General features: G+C 49.6%; 1 protein-coding gene across 1 annotated transcript in view; it reads right to left on the minus strand.

Moving 5' to 3' along the window:
* Tet3 (tet methylcytosine dioxygenase 3) overlaps positions 1-24,803 on the minus strand; it is a 101,216-nt gene that overhangs the window by 46,410 nt on the left and 30,003 nt on the right. The window contains exon 3 of the mRNA XM_059258055.1: positions 2,231-4,385. Within this exon, the coding sequence (XP_059114038.1) occupies positions 2,231-4,385 (2,155 nt within the window). The remainder of the gene's footprint in view (positions 1-2,230; positions 4,386-24,803) is intronic.

Below are 24,803 nucleotides of genomic sequence, written 5' to 3' on the forward strand. Positions count from 1 at the left end.
AAAATGGCCTTGACCAACCCTCATAGCCATAAAATGAGATTTAACAATTAACACATTTATTAAGTCCTACGCAATAGGTAAGGATATCGGAGTACCTCATTCAGTCAAGTGAGAAAGACATACAAACACATAAAGACAAGAGGATTCTCGTGATCTGAACAGGTTCTCCCCAAACCCTGGAGATCAGAGGACCTTCACAGCCACACCTTATTAGTCACATCTAACAAGGGGCAGAGCTGATGGGCTTGTTCACCCCTCTAAGAAACCCAGGGCCCAACTCTTTGTTCCAAGTGAATCCAAACATGGCCCCCTGGGTCTTGTACCCCGGAGTCTGGGGTATTTGGAGTGGATGGAAGTCCCGACTCTCTTCACTAACTGGGACAAGCACCTTACAAACCCTATCAGTCATTTGCTGTTTGCACATGGGAACAAGTCAGGAACAAGAATTCAATGTGCTCATCATGAGCACTGGTGTGTTTGATCTGCCAATACCTGAAACGCGTGTGCCATTCACAGACTTTCTTAAGCAACAGGGTACAGGAGCCGGAGCAGACCCCAGGCTGCCACCACACCAAGGACCTCCTCTTCTGAGATTGTCACATCCACAGGAGTGGTTCTAAGGCCCCCAAGAGCAAGGCCTACAAACTTACGGGATCTTCAGTCCCTGACCTGGGGCACAGGGACACTAACTTGTTAGAACCCCTGACTTAGACGCTACCTCCTGCTGCACAGCCACTCCAGACTCGGGCCTACACACCTGGAGTGCACACTCCCCTCCAAACCTGTCCTGAGTGAAGAACACCACCATGGCCAAGATCTAAGACCTCCTCCTCTTCCAGGACCATCCATTCATCTGCTCCCTCCACCTCCTTCTCAGGCACAGGGCATTTTCTTTATAGTTCCTGGATAGTCTCTCCTTCCACCATAAGCCAGAAGTTTTTCAAATGCTTAAGATAGCAGACATCACTTGCTCTCAAACCCCAAGAACCTACTGCTCCCCTGGGATCAAGTCCAACTCCTGATTGCTTCCCCACCCCCCCAGGCCCTGACTGATCTGACCCCTGACCACCACTTCAAGCCACCTTTCCTTCATCCTATTTTCCTCTTGCTCAACCAAAAAGATTCCAAACAAATCCTACTTTCAAGCCCAAGGCACTCCCAACATCTAAAACGGCTCCTTTCCAGCCAACGGCCCTGCCGGGCTCTGCAGAGGCACCACCTTGCAGGAACTGGCATCACCACAGCATCTAGAATGACCTGGGAGATGGGCCTCTGGGTGTGCTTATGGGGGTGGTACTCTTGATTATAGTAGTTGAGATAGAAGGCCAGCCCACTGTGGGTGGCACCACTCCCTGGCTGGCATTCTGTTAACAGAAAAAGGGAGCTGGGCAGCAGCATGCATCGTAATTCTCTGCTTCCTGACTGCGGCTGCCATGTGACCAGCTGCTTTAAACTCCTGTGACTTCCCTGCCATGACAGACTGCACCCTTAAACTGTGAGCCAAGATAGACTTGTTTCCCTTTAAATTTCACTGAGCATTTCACTGCAGCAATGGGAAAAAATGAAGCCAGGATCCATGTTGGGGGCTTCACTTGGACAGGTGCCCGCTTCCTTCAGGATTCTGTCCACTTGCCTGTCAGCTCGTTTCCCAGTGAAAGAGTTAAACATGAGAAAGAGGAACGAGTACCAGCCTCAGGCCCCCAAACCAGGTCCCCAAACCGTTAGCCTCAGCAGAAATATTCTTGTCATATTTCTTGTGGCATCAGCAGAATAACCTTGTGACACTGTCTGGGTCTAGCAGAACCTCCCGTGGCTATTCTAGAAAAAAAATCAGCCCCCATGGAAAGTCCCCATAGCTGCACTCTCCCTCCTTGGTGCCGATCTTCAAACTAGCCAATTATGTATTGCCCCCCAATGCTATGCTAATTTTGTGGTTTTTGCCATTAAAAGATGCCTGCAATTATTGTTCGGGGCTCCTCTCACTGAATTGTGTAGGGGGGTCTGTTTGCGCCAACGATTAAAATAAAGCCTCTTGTGACTGCATCAACTGGTCTGGAGTCCGGGTTTCTGGGGCGCCCACCGGAGAGGATAGTGCCCTGAGTCTGGGGTCTATCACCAGGACACAACACAGTGGTAAGCATTCAGTAAACCATCTGCCAGATGTAAGAGCCTAAAAACCCAAGCCTACCGGGCTACTGTCTGTCCTTCCCTGACACTCCAAAGGACTTACCGACACAATCGCAGGTGGGAAATTCAGCCTGGGCCCTCTTGGCAGGTGTGTCCAGAAGACTCTTGGTGGGTGTGTCCAGGTACTTAAGAGGTGATTCCAAGAAGCCACTGAGGGTGGGGGTGAGTGGGTTCTCAGCCTTGGTGGGCGTGGCCTCCTGACCTCCCTCCTCTGACTGGAAGCAGGTGGTTGAGAGCACAGTCACAGCCCCTGAAGACTCAATCTTGATCTTCTTGGGGGAGCGGGCGACGAAAGGGCTCCCTGGAGCTGGGAAACATGATTGGTTCTCGGGGTCTTGAATGGGCACCGAAGGAGGGCCGGGAAGCCCAAAGCTATCCCCAAATTCAGCTTCAAATTGCCGGATGAGCTCTTCCAGCTTGTCATCAGCAGGGGGGAGGGGGCCACCGGTGGAGCCTGGCTGTAGGGCTGCCATAGGGCTGGGGGACCTCATTTCCTGAGTAGGGGGCAGCAGGCTGTCCCCGGAGGGACTAGGTGCAAATAGCGCAAGAGAAGAAGGTTCTGGGGGTAGAGGGTCAGCAGAGCTCTGGGAGGCAGCACCCTGGGAGGCAGGAGTCGGGGCAGGGAGCTGGGCAGGTGGAGGTGCCTGCACTTCCTCTGAGACTTGGAATTTTAGCCCTTCCAGAACAATTTGCCGAAGAGGCAGGAAGAGAGGCTGCATGTCCCGGGACCTGGACTTCTTGATCTGAACGGGCTTTCGGACACTGGGCTTGATCCCAGGAGCAGTTTTCTCAGCTCCCACAGGACCTCCAGCTGGGGTAGGGAGCTTCTTCTTCTTCTCCTTGGATGGTTTGTCAGGAGGCCGTGGGGCGGGTGAGCCTGGCGGGGCCCACCAGCCAGGAGCCTGAGGCTCTGTGGGAGCAGGGAAGGAGGCATCGTGGGCCTGTTCCAAGAATAGGCTGCGCTTGTGGTGAAGGTGCTGCTGCAGCGCCGTCTGGGCCTTCTGGTGGGCATCAGGCTCTGGGGATGGCAGGGGAGCCTCCCGCTGGGAAAGAGGAGATGGTGCTGGGGCAGGGGAGGAGGAGGGGGCCTCAATCTTGACCTTGGGCTTGGTGGGCAGGGCCTCGGGCCTCTTGAATACTGACTGGATGTAATCACTGGCACTGCCCAACAGCTGCTCCAGTTCAGCCATTGGGTCGGGGCTTGGGCGAGGTGCAGGCCAGGAGTTCCGGGGTGTCGCCGGAGGGGTGTCAGTACCCCATGCTTCGGGAAACTCAGTTCTTGGAGTTGCTGGAGGGAAGGCTGGGCTATCGGGAGCAAAGGATGGATGTTCCTCTGGGGGAACCACAGGCCATGAGGGGGCCCGGAGGTAGGACTGGGGAGACCTGAAAGGGGCGGAAGGGGACAAGGCCTCAGGGAGCGGACAGGAAGCCTGGGAGGTGGAATGAGGTTGAGGGAGGGCAGAGGAGAGCTGTGTGAGGGCCTCAATGGCGATGGCTGTCTGCAGGCTGATGTTTTTTTCCTTGGCAATGCTCAAGGCGCTCTGAGACAGAGGCAGGCCCTCCAGGGGAGGCACCTGGGGGACCTCAGAGCTAAGGAGTGGTCTGGTGCTTGGGGCTGGGAGGCCGGCCTCACCAGGAGGCAGAGTGCCTGGGAGCCGGGGCCGCTCCTGCCCTCCCTCCATGGCCACAGACTTGATCTTCCCCTCCAGCCACTCGAGGTAGTCGGGGCACTCAGGGCCATCGCAATTGCAGTTGGGTGGTTTCATGCCATGCCTTGCAAGGGCCAGGGCTGTCTGTAGTGTGTCGAGGTCTTCACTGCCTTCAGAACAGCTCTCAGGCCGGGCACCCCTGCTGTTTTTCCCAGCCTCACGACTCATCTCACGGTTGAAGGTTTCATAGAGCCGGGTGCTAAGGGCCCCATAAGAGGACACAGCTTCGGCCACCGCCGAAAAGGCCACCAGATCGTGGGCATCTTCCAAGCGAGCAGTGTGAGCAGAGCCTGAGGCAGCTTCCCAGTCGGGCTTCTGGTCTACCCGCCAAGGACCTGCAGCTCCCAGCAGACTGGGTCCGGCGGGCTCTCTAGCACCATTGACCTGCGCCCCTGAGGTGCTTAGCTGCCTTGGCTCTCCATGGTGCACTGGCCCTGAGTCCATCTGACCTGGAACAGGTCCATCAACCGGGCTGAGCTCTGAGCCTGTCTGGAGAGAGAGAACAGAGAGGGGAAGAAAAAGGAAAACCATAAACCACACTGTAAAGTATCACCTCCCTTCGTAGTACCCAGGTATACTTCCAAACCCCTCTTTCTTCTTGCAAATTCTCTCCCTGGCACTTGTTGAGCCTTAGTCCATCTTCATCCATCTCCACTACTTAGCGGGCTTTAGCAGCCACAATCGAAAGGTCTTTAACAGATCAGAAAGTGGGGCAGGGCAGCAGCTCCGTGGATGAGGAGCTTTCCTGGCAAGCACGAGGACCTGACTTAAGTCTCCAAAACCCACATTTGAAAGAAAGAAAAAAGAACAAGTCAGGAGCAGTAACACACACTCACTCATCATCTCAAGAGCTGGAGAAGGGTTTGCTGACTAGCCATCCTGGCCTACTTGGCAAGCTCTAGGCCAGTGAGACCGTGTGGGAGGGGAGGGCTGGGGTGGGGGTGGATGGCTCCTGAGCTATGACACCCAGAGCTGTCCTCTAACTTCCGCATACACACACATGTGCACACACACAGGGGTGTTCTCAGTGTCACCAGGCCCTGTAAGAGCTCAGACCAATTACAAAAACCACGAATACTCAAAAAAGGCCTTAAGTTCCCAATAACCAATGTCATCCCAGGGCCCTGTGACTCTGTGTGTGTGTCAGCTGGGGAGGGAGGCGGGGACATTCCAACATGGAATGGTGTGTTGTAAATAGGGAGCTAGAAAGCACTCGATTCAGGGAAGCAGCATTCCCACTTAGCCTGGGCAGGATCAGCCACAGCTTCCTACTGGGGAGGAAACCCACAGTTCCTTTCTCTCCCTGTTAAATCATCTTAAGTTAGGAGAGCGAGCTCACATTCCTGCATGCAGCCCCAGGCCTGTGGGAAATACTGATGACTGACCCTTGGAGCCCCACCTGGAGATTGGCTCTGCCCCATATTGAGACTGGTGCTGCCCCATGCCGAGGTTAGCCCCACTCCAGCAGAGCCAGCTGTGCAGATGGGATTTCAGCTCCTCCTGCTTGGAAAGATTGAGGCCTCTCACCCAGGAATGACCATTATAGACTCATGCCCACAAAAGCACACAAAGGTAAGGCGAGACTCAAGTAGGGCCAAAGTGACCCAGCCCAGAAAGGTAAGGGCAAACACAAAGACACGACATTAAGTTTGCAAGATTCAAAATCCCTTGGAAAATCCTTCTTTCCAGTGCAGGCCAGGAAAACCTCAGAAGGAACGACAGCTTCCAAGTCACAGGCAGTGGGTGGGAGCCTGGTGAGGTGCAGATTGACATCTACTGAAAACCTCTCTTCAAGGGCCACAGCAGTGCCGCACAGTCCAGTGGCCTAGCTCTGCAGCACCCCTAAAGGCACAGGTCTTGAAAGCTTGGTCCACAGCGGCAAGTACTACTAGGAAGCTGTGGAAACTTGAGCTAGGGCCTAGTTGGGAGAAACAGGTCAAAGGGGTTAATGGGACCACAGCTCTCTTTTTTACTTCCTGGCTCCAGGGGGTGAGCCCCCTTGGCTCTGCCTCAGACACTGATGAAGCCAAGTGGCTACTGACTGTAGCCTCTGAAACTGTTAAAAACTTTCAAGCAAGTTTTTTTCCTATCTCCGTTGTTTTGTTTTCCACGGCAATGGAAAGCTGAACGATACAAGGGAGAATTTTAGTTAGGACCCCAAATGACCAACATTAGATATAACAATGACCGTCATCACTGTGACCGAGAAGTAACTGAGAAGAAGCAACTCAAGGGGACGGGGATCGATTTTGGCTCACAGTCTGAGGGTACAATCCGTCACTGCAGGTGTGGTGTGATGGCGGGAACCCAGGCAGCTGTGGCAGTAAGGGTGTGATGTCAGCAGACCAGACAGGGAAAAGCTGGCACTTGGCCGCCTTTTTCCTTTTTAACTCCATACAAGATCAGTCTGGCACAGTGCTCCATATTCAGGATAATCCTCTTTAGAAAAGCCCTTGAAAGACCCAGGGGTGTGTGTCTTAATGCCCAAGGTATTTCTTCAATCAAAGCTACCCATTACAGTTATCATTACAATACAACAACATCAACACCCTGGGCTGGATAGGACACAGAAGACTCACAACTCAGAACTCCTGCCAAAATGTAGAACCTCAATCTACTTATGAGGAAATTACCGGGTCGACAAAACTGCAGTGTTCTACATAGTAACTGAAGTGTTCTCTTAAAACTTGAAATCAAGAAAGAACCTCCTCCAACTTACATTGATGATGTCCACATTTATAGGTGAGATCTCAAACTAGGGAAAAGCAGCAATCGCCCTACTGATGGCAAGCTGTATCAGCACGGACCAGATACTGCTTGGTCCATCCTAATCTGGACTTGGATCATCATAATTAGATAAGAAAATGCTTCTGCATGTAGCTCAGTGGTAGATCACGTGCCTAGCAGATGTGAGGCCCTAGGTTCAATCCTTAGGATTGCCCCCTCCAAAAGGTAGTAATTAGAACTAAAGAATCTAATTTGGGTGCTGAAGAAATGGTTCAGCAGTTAAGAGCGCTTACTGCTCTATCAGAAGACTAGAGTTCAAATCCCAGCACACACTGTGTGGCTCATAAATTCCTGTAACTCCAGCTCCAGGGGATCTCATAACCCCCTTCTTGCCTCCATGGGCACACTCATGTTTATACACACAAAATTTCTTAAAAACAGTGAATGTGCCAGACGGTGGTGGTGCACACCTTTAATTCCAGCACTGGGGAGGCACAGACAGGTGCATCTCTGAGTTCGAGCCCAGCCTGGTCTACAGAGCGAGTCCAGGACAGGCACCAAAACTATTCAGAGAAACCCTGTCTGGAAACCACTACCCCTCCCCCCCAAAAAACAAAATAAAAACAGTGAGTGCCCTTATTAGGACAAACACATACAAGTATTTAGCAGTAAAGGAACACAATATTTCTGGCTTAATCCCAGGTAGTCATAAAATGTTTATATGTTTATGTAATATACATATAGAGAAAATGCCGAAGCAAATGAGACCAAATGTAAGCATTCTGGGAACATGGGAGTTCCAGGTATAATTCTTACAACTTTGTATAAGTTTTAAGATGCTGTCAAAATAAGCTAAAAAATAAATTAGTTCCTTGAGTAGCACACAAAATGCTTTACGATGGCTAAGATAATATGCCAGCCCCAAGAATGTCAGACACAGCCACCACGGCTCCAGAGTGGTGGTGGCCACTGGGAACTCAGTCCTGTGGCCATGAGGCCTCAGCCTGCAGATCCCACCTCATTACTGCTCTTGTTCTGACCACAAGGGACACGCTTCTCTAATGTCTCAGAGCTTTGAGCATGTGGTCCTCAGGGTTTCTGGCCTCTCCACGGTCACTGTGGTTTATTCTTAAAGCATCACTTCTATCCCACCCAGTTTTCAGAGTTAGCAATGCTTCTTTCTCTAGGAGTCTTCAAGGTACCTTGCATATTGTGGCTTCTTCCCCATTTTTCACTTATCACACACCACCACTGTTGTATGTCTGGGCAGCTGCCTCCAGCAAAGGGTGGTAGTTAATAATGCAGGTACTGTCTGAATCCTAAGCACTCCTGGGCCTTTGCTACCCATAGCTGGTATGGCAGAACACTCCTATGACAAGGAAAGTCTCCTATTCCTCACAGGCCATATAATAGCTGCTGGAAAACTACCTTTTAGATACTAGGAATGTGATCATAAGATACTTCAGAATCATACGCAAGTGTGGCTTCTAGACCTGAAGCTCTCCAATTTTACACACTTTTCTGTAAAGGGGCAGGAGGAGCAGCATGCATAACCAAGAAGAAACACCAGAGAGTAGCAAGATTCACAAAAACAATGTCAGGAAGACTAATGCTACATGAGCTGAGGCTTCCCCAAAATGGTCAGGACAACGAAAAGGGATTTTAAAAGTTATTTTTGGTGTGTGAAGAAGAAGAACGAACTAAGGTTGGCTGTGTGCCACTCAGTTCCCTCAGAAGGAAAAATGCGTTTCAGACCAAAAGGAGAATAAAGGGAAAAGTAGACACAGACACAGAGAGAAGGGAAGGAAAGCCAACGTGCGTGGGAGAGATAAGAAAACCTCAATTCCAGTTTCCTCACTAAGGAACCCCACGGATACATTTCTCAAAACCTGCTGGTGAGCCTAAAGCAACGTGCCGGCAGAAGTTGCCAATGTGCACCGAGGGCAAGCATGTTCCCCAACTTTCAGTCCTGAGTTTGAATGCTGGTAGATTCTTGAATGGGTACAGGGACCATAATTAGTCGGGTTCCCAGGAGACCGTCAGGCTCAACAACTTCCAGCCTGCCTCACCATTGTGCGTCCTGTGGCTAATGAAGCAGGAGACGGTTACACTGGTACCACGATGCCCAGGTCAGAGCCACAAGTGCCACCAGGTCCAGCTTAGCTGGCCTGTCCAGAGTCGGGGGGGGGGGATATGATACATTTTAAAGATCAAATTGTACACGAAGCCTTGATTTTTCTTGAAGGTCTACATTTCTACCTGGCAAATGTGTCTATAGCAGAGAGGAGCTACCTGCTTATACAGAATACAACGGTCTAAGCACACTCCCCATCTCAGCACTGGTACAGCCTTCTGAAACCAAGGCCAGGCAGGGGTCAGGGATTGATTACTCATTAACACCTGAATCAATCATAACTTCATTTACCTATACTACCTTTGAAGTCCCTGTAGGCTTTTGATTTACCACTCATCCGAAGTCCCTTAAGTTTCGCACTGTCTGCCACAATTCTGTTGATGCCAGCTATAGAGTGTGCTGGCTTGTCGCCATACCCCAGCCATACTCCGAGTACAAGCTGGTAAGTCAACGGGGGGGGGGGGGGGTCTAGTAGTAGGCCACAGTGAAGCAGGCCAGCATAGGGAATAGCTTAGCAACCTGGGACGCCACTTGGTTTGGGCTCTGCACACTCCCCTCTTCTAGTAATGCACCTGGCAGTCTGACACCCCCTCCTCTCCTATCCCCACGTACTCTATATACCCAGCTCCTCTCTGAACCCATCACTAACAGAGGATGTCAGTATACACACATCTGCACACACACCCCTCTCTGAACAATAGACTGCGTTTCTCCTTGCCTTAATGACCATCAATCTTAGCTCTTATTCAATCATACTTGAATTGGATCTGGGTACAGAAGATAGGCCATTCTGGGCTGAACTGGATTGAAGTATGTGTGTAATAACACAAATTAAATTGTCTTCAATGTGAACTTTTAAGGAGAATCCCCCTTTTTTTTTGGTTTTGGTTTTGGTTTTTCGAGACAGGGTTTCTCTGTGTAGCTTTGCACCTTTCCTGGAACTCACTCTGTAGCCCAGGCCAGCCTCGAACTCACAGAGATCCACCTGCCTCTGCCTCCCGAGTGCTGGGATTAAAGGTGTGTGCCACCACCGCCCGGCCCTATTTACCATCTTATGCTTAACTGTGTATGTATTATGGGGAAGGACATGCAAAATAGAGAAATGGCTATGTAACTTGAAAGCTGTCAATAAAAACAGACTACCCAAAGCCCTTAGTGCCCAAACACCTCCTTCTCTTGAAGGACATTCCAATAGTCAGGACCCTTCAGTACCTTTGCTCAGATGGCCTGTTGCCACTCTTGCTGGTGTATCTGGCCCCTTCTGTCCCTTTCCTTTGAATAAATCTGCAATCTGAGTGTGCCTTTGTTTCAATTCCTTTAATAAGAGATCAAGAACCCGGACACGCCAGGCAGTGGTGGTGCATGCCTTTAATCCCAGCACTCGGGAGGCAGAGCTAGGTGGATCTCTGTGAGTTCAAGGCTAGCCTGGTCTCCAAAGCAAGTTCCAGGAGAGGTGCAAAGCTACACAGAGAAACTCTGTCTCGAAAAACAAAAACAAACAAACAAAAAAGAACCAGGACACACCTAAGCCAGACCCTGACCACCAGCAACAACACAGCTGTTCTTGAAGAACACACAGATGTTGGAAACAGGAGGGATAAACCATGCCACCTGCCAGAAAGACAAACAGGCTGGACTTGGTGTCAAAGGGTCAAGAGGCTGGAGAGAGAAAATCAAACTGAGTAAATACAGCCCTGTACTTACACATGTCCATACAAATTATACACGGAAGACACCAGTGTGCACTCCAACAGAAGACTAACAGCTAATGATCCACACTCACCAGGATGTGGGGCAGCAGCTTCCCAGGGCCCGGGAGTCCCACAGCTTTCTCAGACTTTGGGATCATAATCCATGTAAGGGCAGTTTTCAGAACAGCTCTTACCAGCTCAACTACTATGCTGTGTCCCGTTCCCTTCTTACATCTAGGCTAGCATGCTTTTACTGATGGGTCCCGAAGGCTACAGCACAAAACCAGCAGGGCACAAACAGTCCCTGCCTCAACAGAGGCTTCCTCCCCTAGGAGGCCACAAACAAAGATCTGCATTTCTGATGCAGATGCAAGGTGACAAACAGGCCTGGGGACAGCCTAAAAGCCCCTGGCATTGTGTGCTCAGGTGCACTTGGACTGGTGGGGAGAGGAACTGGTGCCAGTTCTCTCCAAACAGGAATGCACAGGGGCGTCCAGAAGGGCTCCTCTCAGAGTTATCTTTGAGACTGGGCAGGAAAGACGGACAGGTCATTTAGGAAGAGGGGAGAAGGGAGAAGCATTTACAGATGGAAGGATGAAGCAGGTACGTGATAAGGAGGCAAGGCAGGCTTTGGGCATGGTAAGCTGTTGAGTTCAGTCGACAGAGCATTTGCCTTGCACGTGTGAGGCCCTGGGTCTGGTCCCCAACCGTGCACCAGATCCAAGACAGAAGAAAGCAGATATGGGGGTAGCCGCATGGACACAGCACATGGTAGACTTACATTCCAAGAGGGGAAATTTAGGCATCCCTAAGTCCCGAGAGTTGTGAGCCAAAGGCTAGGCAGATACTACCGTCACTGTCCAGATCTGTACCTGAAGGCTGAACTAAAGCACTAGCACAAACCGGTCACAGGGATAACATAGTAACATTAAGAGATGAGGAACAAAATATTTCTATTGGGTGAAGTCTTCCTTGACCGATCCTGCTTACTCCAGATTACTCCAGAGTCCATGACAGAGTTGAATCACCACGCACAGCCTCATTCTGTTGGGATGCATCGCCAACTGTGCCACGAGCTGCTAAGGGACGAGGCTCCTGGCACACCTCCGGAACCCGTGCCTCTCTGCCTCCTGCCGAGCTGGCTGACTGGCATCTATCTCATCCTCCCCAAGACCCTCTGAGGCTCCAGGCACAGTTAATGATCTCTCCACTTTCTGGGTACAAACCCCACCCAGCTGTCCTGGGGCCCTCCCACCCTTCTTTGACGACTCTCCAGGTTCCCTGTTAGGTCCTACCCAGGTTAGGGTGTGCTCCCCTCATCTGGAGCAGCAGAGACTTGTCCCTGGGAGACTGGAAGGAGTAAACATCAATGGGTCATAGAAATGTCCTAAGCTATGTCTCCTTCCGAGAAGCTGTGTACACCTGCAGCTGGGAGCTCACCTCTGCACCGCTCCTGTCTCCCTCTCGGGCCACAGGAGCCTCTGCTGGAATGTCATTCTGCATCCTGCCTGGCCAGGACTTCTAGGTTCCTCCCGCTGCGACAGCAAACTCCCCACTGGAGCTCCCCAATCTCTACCACTGTCTCCCAAACAGCTGCAGGGTTCAACAGCAGCAGCCTGCCCTCCCTACCTGAGGGATTCCAGAACCCCCGATGTTGGGCAAGGCTGGGAAAGGGTGGGATTCTCTACTCTCCAGATAATTCAGTCAACACCAGAGAGGGCTACAAACCCAGTCCCAGACTCTTACGTTTTTCCTGACGTTCAGGGTAAGTACACACGGGCTCTGCAATACTCTACTGCACGGAAAGCAAAGGGCGGTGCTTCGGAAAAGCTGTACCAGGAGAGCGAGGTACCGTTGTTCATCCTTTCTCAGCCCTGGGAGGAGGCCGAGTTCAAGAGAACAAGTACAGAGCTGGCCTGCAGCTTGTAAGCTACACACCACGTTAGCGGAAACCCGTCCAAGGTGTTTGCAGCCAGAACACACAAGCTTCCAACAACCTCCACAAACGCCCATCTCTCCACGGTGGACTCTCTAGGGTGAACTCTCCCCAGAGTTTGAGGCAATAGAGGCTGCCTCCACACCCAGATCTTTCCACCCCAAGCCCGGCTCGGCAGCTCCACTCAGCCAAGCTAGAAGCTGTTGGAAGGCGTGTGCTTCGCCGCCCCACCCTCTCCATCAGCTGGGTTCCCAAGTGGAAACGAGCCCTATCGCTCTCAGAGCGTCGGGATCCCGTTTATACCATATGTATCTAGAGATGACCAATTATTCATCTCTTCAGAGGGTCTTCCCCTCCTGAGGTTTGCCGACAAAGCTATGTGTAATGGAGAGACTTTTAGGGGGCCCTGGCAGAGGACACACACAGCTGCCCACTTTGGCAGAAGAGTACGTGTGCACCTGTGCACACTCACTCGTGAGACCCAGGGGTGTGCCACCTTTGCAAACTGCAAACCCAAGAGAAGGCCATGTCTACCTTTTTGACCCACCGCACAATGGCAGAGTCAATTCCTGTCGGGGAGGGGTCAGATGTGATTCTCATGGTGACTACTCATGTTATGAATACAGCATTTGAAAATCTGCTTTTCCTAAGACAAGGTGGAATAATCTTTCGGTGCCTGGTGATGCTCAAGAAAGCGCTGAAACTCTGCCTTGTCTGTGACAGACAACCTCTGCTACATTTGGCAGGAGTCCAGCACTATGGGAGTCCCTGCCCTCTGACCTAATAGCAATTCACATGGCTGCAAAAGCTGAACGCAGACCTGTAGAGTTCTCTGCTGGAGCACCCTCAGAGCGGGCTGAGCATCACGCTCAGCTCCCCACACTCACTCCTGTCTCATTTAATCTTCTCCAACTCTACAGGCACCGTACATAAGGACACCGAGCACAGAGAAGGTAGGTAACAGTTCCCAGTCATACGGTGCTGCCATTTTTAATCACCAAGCACTCCAAATCTCACTTCAATAAATGTAAAAACCAACAAGGCAATAGAAGAAATTAAAATGCCACAAATGCCAAGACTGCTTCCATAAGCATTAACAGAAAAGAACTACAAACCACGTGAGTGTTCCAGAAATGCAGGACTGTTTTTAAAGGGTTCTATTTGTCTTCATGAAAAGAAAATGGAGAAATAACATATGAAAAATACTCTACTACAGAAACACACACACACAAAGACACACACACAGAGCAGGCAGCTGGAGAGACAGCTCAGAGGTTAAGAGCCAGTGCTCTTAACCTCTGAGTTAAGGACCCAGGTTCTATTCCCAGCACCCACATGGCAGCTCACAACTGTAACTCCAGTTCCAGGGGATCTTAGCCTTTTCTGTTCTCAGGTATGAGGTGTGTACATGGTACATATATGTGCAGGGAAAACACTAATATACACAGATAAAAATTAGAAGTTAAAAATAGTAAGACCAGAGTGATGCCGGGTGTGGTAATGCAAGCCTGTAATCCCAGCACTCAGGAGGCGGAGACAGGAAAGTTTGATGTTTGAGGCTAGCCTGAACTACATACACAGCAAGACTGTCTCAAACAAAACAAAAGATAACAGTGAGTTCTTGCCACCACCACTTACTAAGTCAATCTCTGTACTTCCATTTCCTCAATTTGTAAATGGAGGGGAGGGTAATAACATCATCTATCCTCAAGGTCACGATGAGGATTAAAACACATGACGTGTGCTCACAGCAGCACAGGAATGCATGTAACAAGTACCACAAAAGGGTGTGTTAGTTTAGCACTGAGTGCCCATGGAGTACAGCACTAGCAAGAAGGCCAGAGGACGATCATTCTGGAAACACTTGTGGACTACGTTTAATGTCACATGCACATCCTGTGGCCCTGTAGTTCCAGTTCCAGAGAGACCACATACACACACCCAAGAGGTGGCATGTCCACAATTCATAGAAGCATTAACCATCGCAGCAACATGTGCAGACACCCTGAGAGCTCACCAATCACCAAACAGATGAGTCATAAGCAGCAGTGGGAATAACCAACCACAGGACTGGGAAAGGATCTCACAAACCAGGATGAGTTAGGAAAGTGGAGAAGGATGAGATAGTTCAGTGGATAAAGGCACCTGCCACCAGCCCTGACGACCTGAGCTCTGTTCCTGGAATCCACATGGTAGGTAGATTCAACTCATATAAGCTACTCTCTGACATCTACGTGAGGAGGGGGAAGAAAGAGTGAGTGAGCACACACGTGCACGCCCACACAGAGAACTGGCCTTATGCTGGGCACAGTGGTGCACGCCTTTAATCTCAGCTGTTCTGAAGGCAGAGGAAGGTAGGATCTCTATGAGTCCATGGCCAGCCTGGGCTACATAGCAAGACCCTGTCTCAAACAAAAACAAAAACAAAGACCGATCTTCAAAAAAGTATACACACACACACACACACACACACACACACATTCTGAAGAGTCTAAATATATTCTGAAGAGTCTAAAGATTTCTACTAAATAAGCAAAATTAAACGTAAAGGAATACAAGTGTATAATGAAAACTTCATCAAAGGAAAGATAAACATTGAATTCAAGGCAATGGTTGGGTCTCTAAGGCAAAGACAAAAATGGACTAGAAGAACTCATGCAGGCAAGCAGTACTTTTTAGTTAGGTTTTTATCTGTTTGGCATATTATGATGTATACATATTAATATACACAAGAAAAATTATGACACTTCATTTGTTGATATGTCGTTTAAGTTGATAACAGGAAAATATAAAAACACAGAAAATTGTTCAGTGGAAAAAAACGACTTCAGAATACCTGCGTTCTCTACATATTAACTGAAAAAGACAGGGTCTCATGTAGACCAAACTGGCCTCAAACTTTCTGTGGAGGGAATAAGACCTTGAACTTCTGATCCTCCTGTCTCCACCTTGTGAATGCTTCAATCAGGAGCATGTGCCACCACATGGAGTTTATGCTGGAGATTGAGCCCAAGGCTTCCTGGAGGTGGGCAAGTACTCTACCAACTGAGCTACACACACACACCCCCATTGTTCGGGAATGTTTTCCTGATGGGGCAGTGCATACTTTCTTAAAGGGGGGGGCAGCAATTCAACTCAAAACACTGACTTAATTCTATCCCTTTAACAGTGTACAGCAAAACAGACACTGCAGGTGTACACACACACACACACACACACACACACACACACACACACACACGTAAAGTGCTTGGCTCTGAGTGACTGCGCATATTAAACTTTATGTATGATGTGTATACACATACATCAGAGTAAGCATGCAGAAAATGTTCTTGTTCAGATTATACTTGATCTCTCTTTAGGGAGAAAAGGCTTAAGGATAGAATCCCAGTAGCAAAATCACATGTGGAAGCCTATGAACATAAAGGGAAGCCCAGAGACAGGACTTGTGGGCTCTTTTTGCGCAGTTTCTGTTGCTACAAACTGGTCTCTCACATACGAGTCCAGTAAGAAAACCAGGGGAGTGTCTGGGAGACCAAGAGTGCCCTGGAAGAAACCTGAAACCTTCACCCACGAGCCATGGCTGCCAACTTCAAACCCCCATCTGCAGCCCCTGGCAGAGCAGCTGCCCAGTACAGAGCCCTGGCCCCTGGGGGCCCCACCAGGCCACAGCCTCCAGCCAGTATGGAGGAAATAGAGCTGACCACATCAAAGGACTAGCAGAAGGCAAAGTCTCCAGCACAGCATAACCAGGTCAGGCTGTCAGGGTGGTTCCCAGGCACAACGGGACTCCCCTGCAGCCCTGCTGTGCAAAAACACAGTCCCGAGGCATGCAGCCTGTACTCCTGGCCACAGGGCCACTAGGCCAGCCCCATAGTACATGTCCTTGGACTGGGGCACCCACTGGACTGGGGCACCCATGGCTCAGTGAGGCCCCGCCTAGTGCTGTTCACAGCCAGCCTCTCCACCACACCTCCTGCCCCAAAAAAAGCCTTCTTAAAAGGCTCAGGAAACCAGCAAGCAAACACTGCTGCCACCACAGTTCCCTGACAGAGCCAGCCTTGGTGAAAGGCCCCATGTCTGTCTCCTGAAGGAGCCCCAGAGCCCTCAAAACCCAGGAGGATTCAGGCTGAGGTAGAAAAGCAAGCAGCTCACAGTTTGGCGGAGGGTACAAACTGCACGAAGCAAGCGAATCTGGCTTAGGTGCAAGCTTCCAACGCTGCCGGCTCCTCCGCGTCAATTTTAGCCGACGAGCTAAATGAGGCACAGACTCGCCAAGCTCAAGACCGGGAGTGCCTTAAAGCCAACTCCAACATCAACAGCAGCAGCAGCAATGTGGAGGCCCACAGCCTCCCCGTTACCTACCCTCCCTGCTACCCAGTTACAGTTCTTTGGGAGAATAATAAGCACCCCCAGTTGCAGAGGGGTCTCAACGTCAGTAACAGATTTCTTCTCTTGCAAATCGTCAAAGAGCTCGCTCCCCTGTGCATTCCTTTCTCAAGGACTCATGGGGTAGTGCAGGGCTGCAGAGACAGATCCAGTGGGTCCAGTGCTTACATGGCACCTCGGATCCCTAGGGCCCACCTAAAGCTGGGTGTGGGGTGCCAGGGAAATGGAGGTGGGTGGCCTGGCTCCCTGGTCAGCCATCCTAACCTACACAGCCATCTCCAGGTTCAGTGAGATCTGTCTCCATACAAAGTGGAATTGATACTTAAGGATGTCCTCTGCCCCCCCCCCCCCACGAATCTTAAAGCAGCTACACAAGAGGCCCAGCACCTTCACCCAACATGACACTAAGATTCTTCCAGTCCACTGACCCAGATTCTTCCAGTCCACTGACCCCAGGCCCAAGGAACCTGGTTTCCAGGCCAGGGTGCCCTCTCACAACTGGATTCTTTACTTTTATTTCAGAGTAAAAGACTGACAACTAAGTACGTAAACAAATGCGTAACCTGGGCAAGAAAGACCCTTCCCCCTAAGAATGCTGAGCCTAGGAACTTGGGTTTAAAGATGTGAATTTCTAAAAAGTCCTTTCTACATATTAGTGAAAACTGGTTCATTATGAACAGAACATTGGGGTAAATTATGGGACAATTCATGGGAATATTAGGTACTCATTGAAACCCTTAACTACCAAGGAAAAAGATGGATGAAACTAACAACACCCCACCTTATGAGTTATGACATCAAACCATGCATACAAATAACTGAACGTTCTTTAAGAGGTAAAAGAGCTGCAGCAGCCCCCACAAAACAATGAAACTCCACCTATGAGTGCAGTCAGCCCATAAGAACAATCACCTTCCATCCAGCCATACAGAACTACAAACCATCTCTCCAACACAGTCAGCATCACTGCTAGGCACCGGGGTACTGTGGCAACAGAGCAGGGTCCTTGTCTCACAGACTGGCATTCTACATTCACACTGCATCACTGTCACCAAAGTGTGGAGGAGCCCATAAGCCTGTGTCCATGTACTCTGGCTTTGAATATGTAACGAGAGGGTGACTGACCCCAGGCTTTCTTTGAGTGAATCTGCTTTTTGTGTGGCGGCTGGTAGACTATCAAAGGCATACAGTGAACTCATGACAGAGCCAGGGAAACTCTGGTGCACAACTCCAGGGGATAAGGCAAGGTCATAAGAGAAAGATAAGGAAGAGAGAACAGTTCAGTAGAGTCGTGGGGAGGTGTGGAATGGAGGGCTCCTTCACCGTCAGGTGCCATGAGGCAAACACAAGGAGACTGAGAATGCCTGGCTGGTATTTGGTGCCTTTTGACTTGGTTTGGAGTTTATCACAGTTTAATGCACCATACACTTCATTTAAAAAATTGGGACCTCTGAGTATATTCAGTGAGTTTACATGAATTTCCCCTTAACATGTCATAAAGCTTTGCATTTGCATATATTTCTTAACTATATAAGACACCTCTGATACCTCATTGTCCCTCAACCACCCACATCCTGTGCAGAACCCCTGGTTCAATCTCTAGACGGGTCATGGTGTGCCACATTCCTCCAGCACACACTGGCTGTCCAGGTGGGTTGTGGGCTGTTTGTTTGAAATCTCCTCATCTATTTGACCGATTAATTCCCCGACTGGCCGCAGAAGCCACACTGTAGGAAGCAACCTTGATAACAGGTGGGGCTTCACTCAGCTTAGCACGCAGCTCACCTCATCTGGATGACAGTTTAGAGGCTGTAGCATTCATTAGCAAGCCTTGGAGAAAACTGCCCTTTAAGACTGGAGTGGGGACCACCACCACCAGGATCTGCAGTTCTTATCCCGCTTGACACTAATGAGGCCTGCAAGGCACTGCTTGAGAAACAGGTCTGAGAGCACCCAGCAAGGGGTAAACAAACTGAGTATACCCGGCATGCCCATGGCCAAGTCCTCTGAGTAGCCCTGGACCAGCATTGCTCTGAATCGCCATCCATCCATGGCGAGGTGAATATAGAAGACAGGAGTGTACACTTTAGAACTTGCATCAGAATCTGACACTGGTTTCCTAGAAACCTGTTTGTACTTTACAAAATGACCTATGATGGATTAAGAAAAAACTCACACATATGAGTATGACACCTGGAGAGTGTGGCTAGGGGATCCAGCAGTGCAGGTGGAGAAGAGAAACAACTTCTATTTTATAATACAGTGGGTAACTATGGTTAAAAACGAACTGTACACTTCAAAATAGGTAAGAGCGTGGCTGGAGAGAGGGCTCAGCAGTTCAGAGTCCTGGCTGCTCTTCCAGAGGATCTAAGTTCCAGTCCCAGCGCCTACACAATTGCTCACAACCATCTGCAACTCCAGTTCCTTGGAATCCAACACCCTCTTCTGGCTCTGTGGGCATTGCATGTACATGGTACAAAGACATACATGCAGGCAAAACACTCAAACACAATTTTAAAAAAGCTAGTAAGAGATCCTGAATGCTCCCAAAGAAATGATAAATGTTTGATATAAATACACCAGATATAAATACCCAGATCTGATCATTAAGCATCATACACATATACTGAAATGTTATACTATATCTTAACTAGGTATAGTTACATAATTAAAATTTTAAAATTACTGATTTATATAATGTAAAAGCTAATCCCAAACAACTCACATAAAGAACTAATAAAAAATTATAATCATCAATCTCGCCATCTCATTTGGTATAAACACCTCACAAGGCTGCAAAGGGGCCAGTGAAACACTGATCAGGTAATAAACAGTGCTTGCCACCAAGCCTGGTGATCTGAGTTCAATCCCTGGGACCCACATGGTGGAAAGAAACTCCTACAAGTCGGCCTCTGACCTCCATATGGGCCCTGTAGCACCCACATACCCACAAACATATACATTAAATGGTTAAGAAGACACCTTTAAAAACAGCTGCAAGGTACACCAAGATAACGCAACAGGAAAAGAACTGTAGCAGAACCACCAGGTACCATATGCAACAGAACTTGAACATGTGCCTCAAACCGGGTTCACAATGAACCAAACATACAAGTGTAAGAACTAAAACTACGCAATTCTTAAAAGACAGGCATGCGCCATGACCCCAGATGAGAGGATGGTTTCTTAGGTGTAACACTCAATGAGTAACAAAGAGCAAAGAGAAAACGGACTTCAGCAATCCCATCCTGTGGGATGGCAGTGAGATGGCTGGGCATGCAGAGGCACTCGCTGGCACTCACCCACGCGGTGGAAGGACAGGATTAATTCCCATGGGCTATCTTCTAATAATAAATGTCTCTGCTTCAGAGAAATCCATCAGGTACATGTGGGGAGTCACACCCCAGGGGGACGGGAGCTGGGGCAAACCAGAAGAGACTTGCAGATCATACATCTGATAAGGAACTAATTTGCATTAAAACTCATACAACTTAGTAATAAAGAGACAACCCAGTTTACAGAGGAGTATGCCAGGCAAGCATGGTGGCCCACATCTATATTCTGGCACTTTCAAGGCTGAGGCAAAAGTCAGAGTCTAAGATCTGCCTGGCTTATACAAGTCACCCTGTCTCAAAAAAAAACCCACAAAAAATGTCAGTTACACAAAAACTTGTATATGATTATTCATACCAATGGCATTCTTAACAGTCACAAAGAAGAAACAACTCAAATGTGTACCCATGGCTGAATGTGCACACAAAATGTGGGCTAGCTGTCCAACCCGATGTTCTGGATTATGAACTTTTACACACAGGCAGGCCTCGAGAAAGCGCAGAATCAAAGTGAGGGGCACCAAGGGTCACAGCTGTGTGGCTCCATTTATATGAAAATGTCTAGATTGGGCAGATCCTCAGGTAGCGCATCCATCAGTGGTGGGCGGGGACTAAGAGAATCCAGGGAGCTGAGTCCTGTCTCCCCAGGGCTTCTCTGGGGGTGGAAGACATGAGAGAAAGGTACTCGAAACATACTAACCCCACTCTCGGAGCGGTGTAGTTTAAACGGGGCAGTGGCACCTGTCACTAAGCCGGACAACTCGACCCACAGGGCAGAAGAGAACCAACTCCAGGAATTATCCTCTGATTCCCATATGCACACTCGTGTGTGTGTGTGTGTGTGTGTGTGTGTGTGTGTGTGTGTATGTATGTGTGTGTGTGTGCGCATGCGCACACTTTTAGAAGAAAAAAAAAACCTTTCTTTTCAACTCCTTAAGAGGCTGTAGGGCAGCCAGGCGGTGATGGCGCACGCCTTTAATCCCAGCACTCGGGAGGCAGAGCCAGGCGGATCTCTGTGAGTTCGAGGCCAGCCTGGGCTACCAAGTGAGTTCCAGGAGAGGCGCAATGCTACACAGAGAAACCCTGTCTCGAAAAACCAAAAAAAAAAAAGAGGCTGTAGGGCAAAGCAGAAGTGGAACACCAGACTGGAGGGCCTGGAGGGGAGGAGGGCCTGGAGGGGAGGGCCTGGAGGGGAGGGCCTGGAGGGGAGGGCCTGGAGGGGAGGGCCTGGAGGGGAGGGCCTGGAGGGGAGGGCCCGCTGTAAGGGTGAGCTCACAATCACAAGCGCAGCAGCAGAGGCCAGACAGGCTGAAGCATCAGAAAAGTGGTTTTAACTCCATTAGTTTCGGTGACAGGAGGCCCCACCCCAGGGGCCTGGAGAGAGGCTCCTTTCTTAACCAAAGATAAACCTCCTTCACACCTCACCACAGGGCTTTGAAGGGAGGAAGCCCTCTCAGCAGGGGTGTGGACAAGAAAGTGAAGGCTAATCATTCACTGAGGGGGGGAAAAAAAGCAATTTGTAGTTTAACACCCTCCACCCAGGTGAGAGCAAGGTGACAGGAGGGTCATCTACCAGGGATGTGTCCCTTTTGTAATGTAAATGACCCGCTCCAGATGTCCTGCACCTGGAGGAAGATGCGGAGCAGGTGAATCTGCCACCTGTTCACCCGGATCCAGACTCCTGACAGTGCTCAGACATATTTCTCAGGTGAGGGGTGAACAAGTCCCTAACCAGAGGCCCCCAACAGTGGGGTTGGGGAGGAGTGTGGCTCAAAGTCCACCCCCTAGCCCGAGGGTGTTCCTCCTGGGAAGGGACAACTGGGCTGGCTCCTCTGGCGGTGGCGATCCTGTCCCCAGCACGGTTCTCAGGGGCACTAGAGTTTTAAAGTCCTCTCCTCCCAAGCTTCAGCCTTGATCCCAGGCCGACACCCAACCAGCCAGGAAAGGGTGGGGCACAGGCTGTGGCCTGGCACTGTAGACAGATGGGCAAGAACAAGGAAAGCAGTTCCTGGGAGTTGGCCCTGCCCCACCCCTCTGCCTGTGGACTTTAGCTGGGCACCCAGACTCCAGGACAGATACCAGATCCCCAGCTCTGCTCCTCACACTGCCCTGCTGCATGCCCCAGAGCAGTTGGGCCCCTATTCTTTATCAGCACTATTAAAAAAATACCCTCCCATCCAAGTACTAACCAGGCCCAACTCCACTTTACTTCAATGATGAGACAAGATCAGGTGGTTCGGACTTAGGCAGAGGCAGGTGGATCTCTGAGTTAGAGGCCAGCCTGGTCTACAGATTGAGTTCCAGGACAGCCTGGGCTACACAGTGAGATATTGGGAAAGCCTGAGGCAAAAAAAAAAAAAAAAGATCATAAATTCAAGTCTGAGGACAGCCTAGGCAACTTAGATTAAAAAATTAATAAAACAGGGCTGTGAACGTGGTATGTGATGGGCCAAGATGTCTTCTACAAGAACGGCACAGACACCAGCAACATTTGCACGGGGTCTGCAGATTCCCGGGGGACTGCAGTCACACTATTTTATCTTACATGTGTGAACGTTTTGTCTGTGTACCACATGCACGCAGGTGCCTGGGAACATCACAAGAGTCAGATCCCCTGGACCTGGAGTGACAGGTGGTTGTGAGCTACGACATGGGTGCTGCCACTCCAACCTGGGTCCTCTATGCTTGTAACCACTGAGCCATCCCTCCAGACCCCACAACTCCGGCTGTTGGCGTGCTTTCAGAAGTGAAGGACATCGGGGCTTCTATTTGTTTTTCAAATGACTCAAAAATTACAGAGACAGGGGCTAGGTGTGTGGCTTGGTTAACACGGCTAAGATGCTGGTTCAATTCCCAGCATCCCAGGAGAGATGAGGAGAGGGAAGGAGGAAAGGAAGTGTAACAACGCACTAACATCTGAGGAGGTGGATGAAAAGATTCTTTTATAGCCTTCCTCTCACTTTTTGGAAACTATGAAATTATGCCAAAACTGTACGTTCTTAAAAATAGGAAAGCTAATAGGTGACCCTAAAAGCCTTCCAGTCTCTGAGGTGAGGTTACATTTTCTGCATTTTACAAACATAAAAAGCCAGTGGTCAAAGACACAGGCCATCAGTGACAAGAGGGCTCTAAATCTTGGGTTCTTTAACAAACAGTCCCCCTCCACCAGGCCCCAGGTCTTCCTCACACCAAGGACTGGTACGTGAGCTACTGAGTCAGGAATTGAGGAACAGAGAAGGAAGGGGCCGCCCGTGTAGCATTTGAGCCGTGGCAGCGTTGTGCAGAAACAGGGTTGCCAGAAACCGTTGCCAGGGAAGAGTCCCTTCTCGCTGTGAGACCCCTTCCTGCCCTCCACAACAGGGTAGCACCCACTCCTCTCCTGGCATTCTAGAGGGTGCTGGGTGTTTCATCCACAGGCAGAGAGGCTCTAACCAGAACATCGAGGCCCACACGGAGCAGCTCACCGCTTAGAATGCTAAGCAGTAGCCCAGGAGCACAGCCCTCAAAGCCCTCTCTAACCCAAGAAACATCTGGAAAGCTTTATTAGCAAGCTGCCTAAATAGCTCTAGGGTCAGAAGGGGGAAAAAAAAAAAATCAAAACCACAACTGCAGACTCAAAGATAAATTAGTATCAATGAGAACAGTATCTAGTACCAGAAAAAGCCCTGATCTCAGAAGTACTTCTGCAAAATAAGGAGGAAAACTAGTTTTAATCCAAGGAGGTATGGGGGAAAGCGAACAGAAGTAGGAAAAAATGAATCACCACAAATAAAGACTGAAGCAGCTAGTTAGGAAACAAAACACAGTGACTTTTATACATGAACCTGAGCGACGGCTGTTCAGAAGTCTAACCAAACACATCTGACGAGATTGGTCGTTTTAAAAAGGATGCGCTAAACGGTGCCACATGCCTAGAAGCCTAGCACTAGAGAAGCTGAACCCAGAGGATCACCAGGAGCTCCAGGCCTGCCTGGGCTACACAGTCAATCCGAGGTTACTCTGGGCCACACAGCAATCATCTGTCTCAGTAGAGTTCAAAGGAATATAATCACCAGTGAATGTAAAACGCCTGACCAAAATTTTAAAAATATGAATGAAAATTTTCTAGGAAATTTTTAGATAGAAATATTGAAAGTACTAGAGAAAACATCTACCAAAGAATTACACCCATTTAGTTAATTCATTTTTCTCTTATTAAGTTTCCCCAGATATGAGATAAGCATTTACCTTCTCCACATTTGTAGACAAGGAAATCTAGGGGCTCAGACAGGCCTAGCTATTAGCCAAGTCACCTAGCCAGACATGAGACTTAGTCCTACAGCTTGGTGTCCCAAGGAAACAGCTCAGAAGAGAGTTATAACATGCCCTGAGGGAGCTCTGACCAGCAGACAGATGTGGGCATTTCTGCCTCCCTCTATTACCTATGCAAAAGGTGGTCTAAAAGCTGCCAGCAGCATTTCATTGGAAAGCATGTGAGACATGCAGAGCCCCAGGCCCAAGCCCAGGCCTCAATTAGAAAATGAACCAAGAGCCCCAGATTACCTGGATGAGCATTAAACCATCATTAGCCTATGAAACCTCCACTTGCCCAGCGGCCCTCTAATTCCTATTGGTTTGCTAAAGTAGTACCTACTTTCTGGTCTGCCTGTCACAACGGGGGGAGGGGGGCTTGATTTGATCACACAATCATAATTTAAA

This window comes from Peromyscus eremicus, chromosome 3, assembly GCF_949786415.1.
Source record: "Peromyscus eremicus chromosome 3, PerEre_H2_v1, whole genome shotgun sequence".
NCBI classification, from domain to species: Eukaryota; Metazoa; Chordata; class Mammalia; order Rodentia; family Cricetidae; genus Peromyscus; species Peromyscus eremicus.